Source organism: Lampris incognitus, chromosome 5, assembly GCF_029633865.1.
Source record: "Lampris incognitus isolate fLamInc1 chromosome 5, fLamInc1.hap2, whole genome shotgun sequence".
NCBI classification, from domain to species: domain Eukaryota; kingdom Metazoa; phylum Chordata; class Actinopteri; order Lampriformes; family Lampridae; genus Lampris; species Lampris incognitus.
In genome coordinates, this window is record NC_079215.1 from 49,931,802 (window position 1) to 49,938,325 (window position 6,524).

Below are 6,524 nucleotides of genomic sequence, written 5' to 3' on the forward strand. Positions count from 1 at the left end.
CCCATTCCAAGAAACTATTTCACTTTTCTTTTTTTTTTACTTCAAAACTGCCTCTACACCCAGGGCAACGCAATACCACAAGCAGCCTTTATAGATGAACTACGGTCGAGTAAGAAGGCAGGAAGTGAGTCTTTCGTAAGCAAGGGAAAGAGAGGGAAGGCCATGTACAAAAGTCCAAGTGTATAGTAGCTTCTGAGCTGCAACTGGCCTCGCCTGTGGCCCTTTACCCCCATCTCTCGCTCTCTCTCTCTCTCTCGCTCTCTCTCTCGCTCTCTTTCCCCTTCTCTAGAACTGAATGGTTTTCTTTGTGCAGTTTAGTAACACGAAGCCTCAGCCGATTAAATGTGGGGAATTAGTAGTCAATTTTAGCCTTCCAAACATACAAACACAAACTAAACAGCTTAGGCTGTTTGGGCACCTATCAAGTTGTTATTACAGCACACGTCAGCAACGCCTGTTTTGAAGTGTTTCCACCCTGTTCTTGTTAAATTTACCTCAGGTTATCCCCTAAATGTCACTTCTGAAACCCACACAGACAGACAAACAAACAAAAAAAATGATTAATTAAATATTTTACACTGTTTTTTTATAAATAGAATGATTTAATCGATGACAACATCAAAATTATTTCAACAATGTTTTGTTCTTGTACGGAAGCAAAAATACTCAGCAAATGTATAGCAAACACTTTACAAAACTATCCAGAATTATACAAAACTGAAAAAAGCAAAAAGGTATGACACACAAATGTATTATTACTTACATAAAAATAACTAGGTGGTAAGAGGGTCAGTATAAAATGATACAGTATGCATCATACAGTGAGGGGAAAGCCTGTGGTAATGACCATTATTCACATTGCTGAAGAGGAAGGGGGGATATTTGGGGGGAAAAAACTATGTCAAGTTGTACAGAAGGAAAAACTACTTTTGACTTACATGTGGTGCAGAACTGTAGCACATGTGATACTAATCCTTAAGTAGGACCCAAAGCTGGCCAGTTACCTCAAAAGATTTGGACGGGGCTTTGTTTGCAAAAGTAGATTTTAACTCCATATTGGACATATCAAATGCAATACAACAAAAGAGGTATACAATTAACAAGCATGCAAAAAAACTATCCAGTGACTAAACTGAAGGTTTAGTGCTATGATACTTTAAATACCTTCAAATGATAATTGACCAGGTACCAGGGATAGTATTTTCTCTATTACTATTGGCACGATACAAACAGGGTTGAGGTAACGTGATTAAAAAAAAAAACTGAGCAAAAATGTATGTAAGCTGAAATTTCTCTTAAGAAGTTCTCTTTTCCCTCCTTTGTTCCTTTTCCTTTTTGCTTGGTTCAATTATGCCAGAGAAAAGATGGACAGAAACGCAGACTGCACTAACAACAGATATATATAATAGGAGACAACAGCCCTTTATCTAGCCATTGAAATAAACCCAATGAACATTATTTTGAAACAAATAACTCATTTCCCATAAGCAGTGGCGCAGATGCTGGAGTGGAATACAAAAAAAAAATCAGTCACAATAAAGTTACACCCTATAGCATGTCAAGGACAACATTAAACCTTTACTACTTATATAAAATAACACTATGACGTCAAAAATATCTTTAGTTTGGTTAATATAATCTGATTCTAACAGTCGAAAACCCAACTCTGGCTTCCCCGGTGATATCTTAAGAGTCGTTCGATAACCCAACATCTACTCGGCGTCGACATGTGAAATCTTGCTTACCACACTCTCGCGTACGCACACATGCTGTAAATCCCGTCCTACATACTTATCATGGCACGTGCTTGTTAAGGTTTATTTATTCCCACCGTAGATCCACGCTCGACGATGCGTGTGCTCGTATGTGGTTGTTTTCTGTGCGACCATGTACGGCCCCACGCGTGGATGCAACTCACATTACATTGGCTAAACGAGTAAAAACTTCTGATAATAATGTCATTTTGGCACCGACACTCACATGAACACAAATACACACACACACACACACACATGCACATTCGCGCGCGCACACACACACACACACACATGTACACAGATGCAAAAAAAGCACACGATCACACACTTCCAATATTTCTCTGTGCTCGGCTCCACCGCCTCATGGCCTTGTGAGCGTGGTGTAGACAGGCTGCTCCCAGTGTGTGGGGCTGTGGGAGGGGGCCACACTGGAAGGGTCCCCTATTGTGGTGTACAGGGGCCTCTGCGTGGGGCCCATGTAGGAGAAGGCTGAGTACAGCCCAGGGGCCTGGCCGGAGTGGGCGTAGTATGCCCCAGGGGCCTGGTGCTCCCCGTACTCAAACTGTGCTCTGGAGGCCAGTGAGGGGAAGGCAGAGCCGTAGTGTGGGAGGCTGAGCGGGGTGTAGGTGACGTGGGTGCCTGAGGAAGGAGAGGCGGAGGTCTCAGCGTAGTGGCTCCCAGATGCCGACTCACTCTTGATCTGGGCCTTTGAGGGGTCCGAGGCAGAGGGGGAGGCCTGGGGCTGCTGCTGTTGTTTGGAGAGCCAGGCGGAGTGCCCACTGGCAGCAGCCAGGGCGTAGGCATATGAGGTGGCAGAGGATCCGGCCACAGAGGCACCGGTGACACTCTGGGGGTGACCGTTTGGCGGAAGGTACTGGTCGAACTCATTTACATCGAATGGCTCGATATTGGACATCACCTCGTGGCTAATGTCCCCGATGTCCATGGTGCCAAAGTCGATGTGGGGTTTGCCATTTGATGACGAGGGGCCACTGGACGTCCCTTCAGCTCCTACCCCAAGCGCTCCCCTGGACCCGGCTGACCCACCCCCTCCCCCCTCCCTCTTGGCCTCTGCCAGTTTCCCAGATTGGAGCTCTGTCTTTGGGGTGGTGGGGGGAGTGGGTGGGCTGTGACCCTGACCTATGGGTAGAGGAAGAGTGGTCAGGTGACACATCACCAGTCAGACTTTCACATTGTTTCTCTTTTGCCTTTTGGGCGCACAGAGGATTATTACAATTTATGGGTTTAACATTTTAAATCGACAGACATTTTTCTCAAAATTAGTACATTTATTTTAAAGACAGTTTACATGATTTTTTTCTGTTTTTTTGTGCAGGCTATTTATGTTCATTACAGCAAATCTCTACCGTATTTATTTATTTATTTAAAATTTTTGTTTTGTTTCTTTTTTTGGGGGGGGGGTACAAAGATGCATTTATATTGCCCAAATCTCTCTTAAAGTTAGATTTGAATTCAAGCTGTACTAGTGGTTGAAGAAAAAAAATGTGTATTGCGGCCTACTGAGTACAATTCCAAACCCAAGTGGAAAATAAAAAGGGACGGTTGTGTACTACCTACCAGCAGGATGATGATGGTGGTGGTGGTGATGGTGGTGGTGGTCACTCAGGGGGGACCCGGTCCCACTGTTGGGCTCCAGGTGAAGGGTCTTGTAGTGGGACTGGGAGTGGCTGGCCTCTCCCTCCCCCTGGTTGTCACTGGCGTCACCGGTTGGACCCAGTTTGCCGTTCTTGCGTCTCCGGGGCTGGTACTTATACTCTGGGTAGTCCTTCTTGTGCTGTTTCCTCAACCTCTCCGCCTCCTCGATGAACGGCCTCTTGTCGCTCTCGTTCAGTAACCTGGCGGAGTAAAAGAGAGTATTTAGACATTTCCCGTTGAATGCGACGTTGAATGTTTCTCTTTCAGGAAGAGGGAGTCCCTCGCTCTTAAGAAAATGTTTTTGTGTGTATGTAGAGACTTCTCTGGTGCGTTATTTGTGCATGAACAGCTATCAAAGTCTGGGGAAGTCTGCAGGGCCCAACCTGGCCCCACTGCGTGTCTCTTACAGCCTATGTCATGAGCGTTGAAAATGAATGCAGCCCACAGAAGTGCAATAATATTTGGGCTCCACTCTGTTTGCGTGTGTGCGTGCGCGCGCGTGCGTGCGTGAGTGCGCGTGCGCGTGTGGCCAGATAATGGATTGCATACGGCTTTGCCTGATGCAACTTATTTCGACTCAAACAGCTGTGAAGGAGCCATTCAAGTCAACTTGGTTAAGCAGCAGTGCTGCCTGCAGTAATGCGGGTGTATGAACGGGACACAGTCCCCATACAGACCTCCAGAGTTTGCCCAGGGTCTTGCTGAGCTCGGCGTTGTGCAGATGGGGGTACTGGTCGGCCAGCTTCCTGCGTGCGGCCTGCGCCCACACCATGAAGGCGTTCATGGGCCTCTTGACGTGCGGCTTCGCCTTGTTCCCGTTGTTCACCCGCACCGGCATGGGCACCAGCGTCCAGTCATAGCCGTCCAGCACCTGGCTGACGGCCTCGCGGATCCCGATGGGGAAACGGTCGTCATCCTCCTCGGATTTCGCCATTCTGCCTCCGTCGTCCCCGTCGCCCTCTGCGCCACACAGCGTCGTCATCTGCTGCGCCTGGCCGCCGAGGGGCGAGTCCCGGCCACCTGTCGCGGAGGCGCGCGCCGGTGAGAGCGAGGGAGCGTCGTCTGAACCTCCGGGGCTCAGCTCCGCCTCGGACAGGCTGGGCTCCTCACCGGACATGTTGTAGGTCGAGAATGAAAGATCGCGACTTCGGCAATGTAGGTTTTAAATTTCTTTTAAAAAAAAAAGTTTGTTTAAAAAAAAAAAAAAAAAAGAATAGACAAAATGGAAAAGTTGCAAAAAGAGGCCTCTCTCTGGCGTGCTCTTCGTTAGTGTGGGTTCCTCCTCGTCAAACCCATACTGGCTCTTAACACCTCCCAAGTCCTCGTGGCCGATTCCCCTTGGAGGTTTTTTCTTTCCCCCAATCCGTTTCACCGTAAGCACACCTGGAAATTGCGTAAAAATAATTAGTTCTCATCGAGAGAGAAAAAGAAAAAAAGAAAAGAGTCGGCGCTAAGATGGGTGTAGTTTTAATTAGCGTATGAATGAAGTGAGGATAATTCACTAACGACGTGGTTTCATTATGAGAAAAGTGTCTTTATCGGCGCATTGTGCGCAGACAGGTGAGTCATCTGCAGGAGAAAGTCGTGATGTTACACTTCTATATAAGTACATCTATTCAACAACCACGTCTGGCCAACGCATACCCCCCCTCCCAAGAAAAGAAAAAGAAATCAATATTCTGCCCATCTTAGAAGATGGAAGATCATATATAAATCGAAGATGCCCTCTCCTTTAACCGGCGCGATTATGTTGGGTCCAGGCTCGCCAGCGACCGAAATTGATTAGAAATATACCTCCCATTTTTCTCTCCCCCATAGTAGCCCTGATGATAAATGACATAACTTACCGAGTCAGATGTGCCGTGTTTAAACATGGGAGTCGCTGTGCCTGGACTGCGGAGCGCTGTGACGCTGGCTCTCGGTCCCCAGCCCCCTCGCTCGGTTCGCCCGGTCGATGAATGGCTGCTCTGTGTCGCACACCGGAGCTTAAAGAGCGCCCTTGTGAGGGGGAACGAAGGGGGAGAGAGAGAGAGAGAGAGAGAGAGAGAGAGAGAGAGAGAGAGAGAGAGAGAGAGAGAGAGAGAGAGAGAGAGAGAGAGAGAGAGAGAGAGAGAGAGAGAGAGAGAGAGAGAGAGAGAGAGAGAGAGAGAGAGAGAGAGAGAGGGAGAGAGAGAGAGAGGGAGAGAGAGAGGGAGAGAGAGAGAGGGAGAGAAGAAAAAAAAAAGTGATTGAAAGTGGAAAACATTCCCAAGGAGGCAGCATTCCGGCGCAGAGTCAGGCCCCTCCCGCGCGCGCACGCCGCGCTCGTATTGGCCGCGCGCTACTCCGTCCTCGTCTCTGAGTGGCGGAGAGCCCTGTCCCGCTGTTACTGCCCGTCTGTCCGTCACCCGGAACATCCCCAATGAAAAGGAGGTGAGATTTTACATCCTAGTGGTTTAAGTGACTTTTACAGTGCGCCCATTTAGAGCCAAAATAAGGCCGGCCTTGTCCGACGTGTTGACACGTTACATCAAATAAATAAACAATTACTACGAGCAGTTACTTGCGGTCTAATGATGCGACGCTTCTCATACATCTGTATGCGGTTGGAATTCGGGCCGGGCTGCAATAAAAGGTCGAACCCGCCTTAACGCAGAGGCTTTAGTAGCGCCCATTACACTCGCTACTGTTCACACGTCAGAGCTGCGGTAGGAACGTGTGATGGGGTGGGGGGGACCATCCTTCATGAAGTAAACCTCATACATTTGTAATATGCTCTCTCTCTCTCTCTCTCTCTCTCTCTCTCTCTCTCTCTCTCTCTCTCTCTCTCTCTCTCTCTCTCTCTCTCTCACGCACACACACTCACGCACACACACTCACGCACACACACAGCATCTAAAGCAAAAGGGGGGGGATAGAAAACCGGACTCTGAACTGCAACAAAAAAGTTCCCTCGCTTTCTCGCACCGATTTTGAGACAGATGCACCTGTGCCCCCCATCCACCGCGCGTGCGCGAAAGTGACGACGCGGCGATCAAACCGTCGCCAAATATCCGTCCGCTGAAAGCAGCGACGACATGACGCTGAACGCGCAGCTCTCTCGAGCTCAACAGACGAGGCCTCGCAGAGACT

General features: G+C 48.4%; 1 protein-coding gene across 1 annotated transcript; it reads right to left on the bottom strand.

The window, feature by feature from the left end:
- Positions 1-575: 575 nt before the first annotated feature.
- Positions 576-5,373, bottom strand: LOC130113465 (transcription factor Sox-10-like). Its single transcript, XM_056281077.1, has 4 exons — positions 5,261-5,373; positions 4,091-4,796; positions 3,336-3,613; positions 576-2,897 (listed from the first exon to the last, which is right to left on the bottom strand). Exons 2-4 carry the CDS (start codon positions 4,528-4,530, stop codon positions 2,119-2,121), a joined length of 1,497 nt encoding a protein of 498 aa, XP_056137052.1. The 5' UTR covers positions 4,531-4,796; positions 5,261-5,373; the 3' UTR covers positions 576-2,118.
- Between the last annotated feature and the right edge of the window lie 1,151 nt (positions 5,374-6,524).

Excerpts from the sequence above, each read along its gene's own strand:
- LOC130113465 (XM_056281077.1), bottom strand. The coding sequence starts at position 4,530 with ATGTCCGGTGAGGAGCCCAGCCTGTCCGAGGCGGAGCTGAGCCCCGGA. Across the intron at positions 3,614-4,090 it reads ACCCTGGGCAAACTCTGGAG|GTTACTGAACGAGAGCGACA; the intron begins GTCTGTATGGGG and ends TTACTCCGCCAG. Across the intron at positions 2,898-3,335 it reads CCACCATCATCATCCTGCTG|GTCAGGGTCACAGCCCACCC; the intron begins GTAGGTAGTACA and ends CTCTACCCATAG.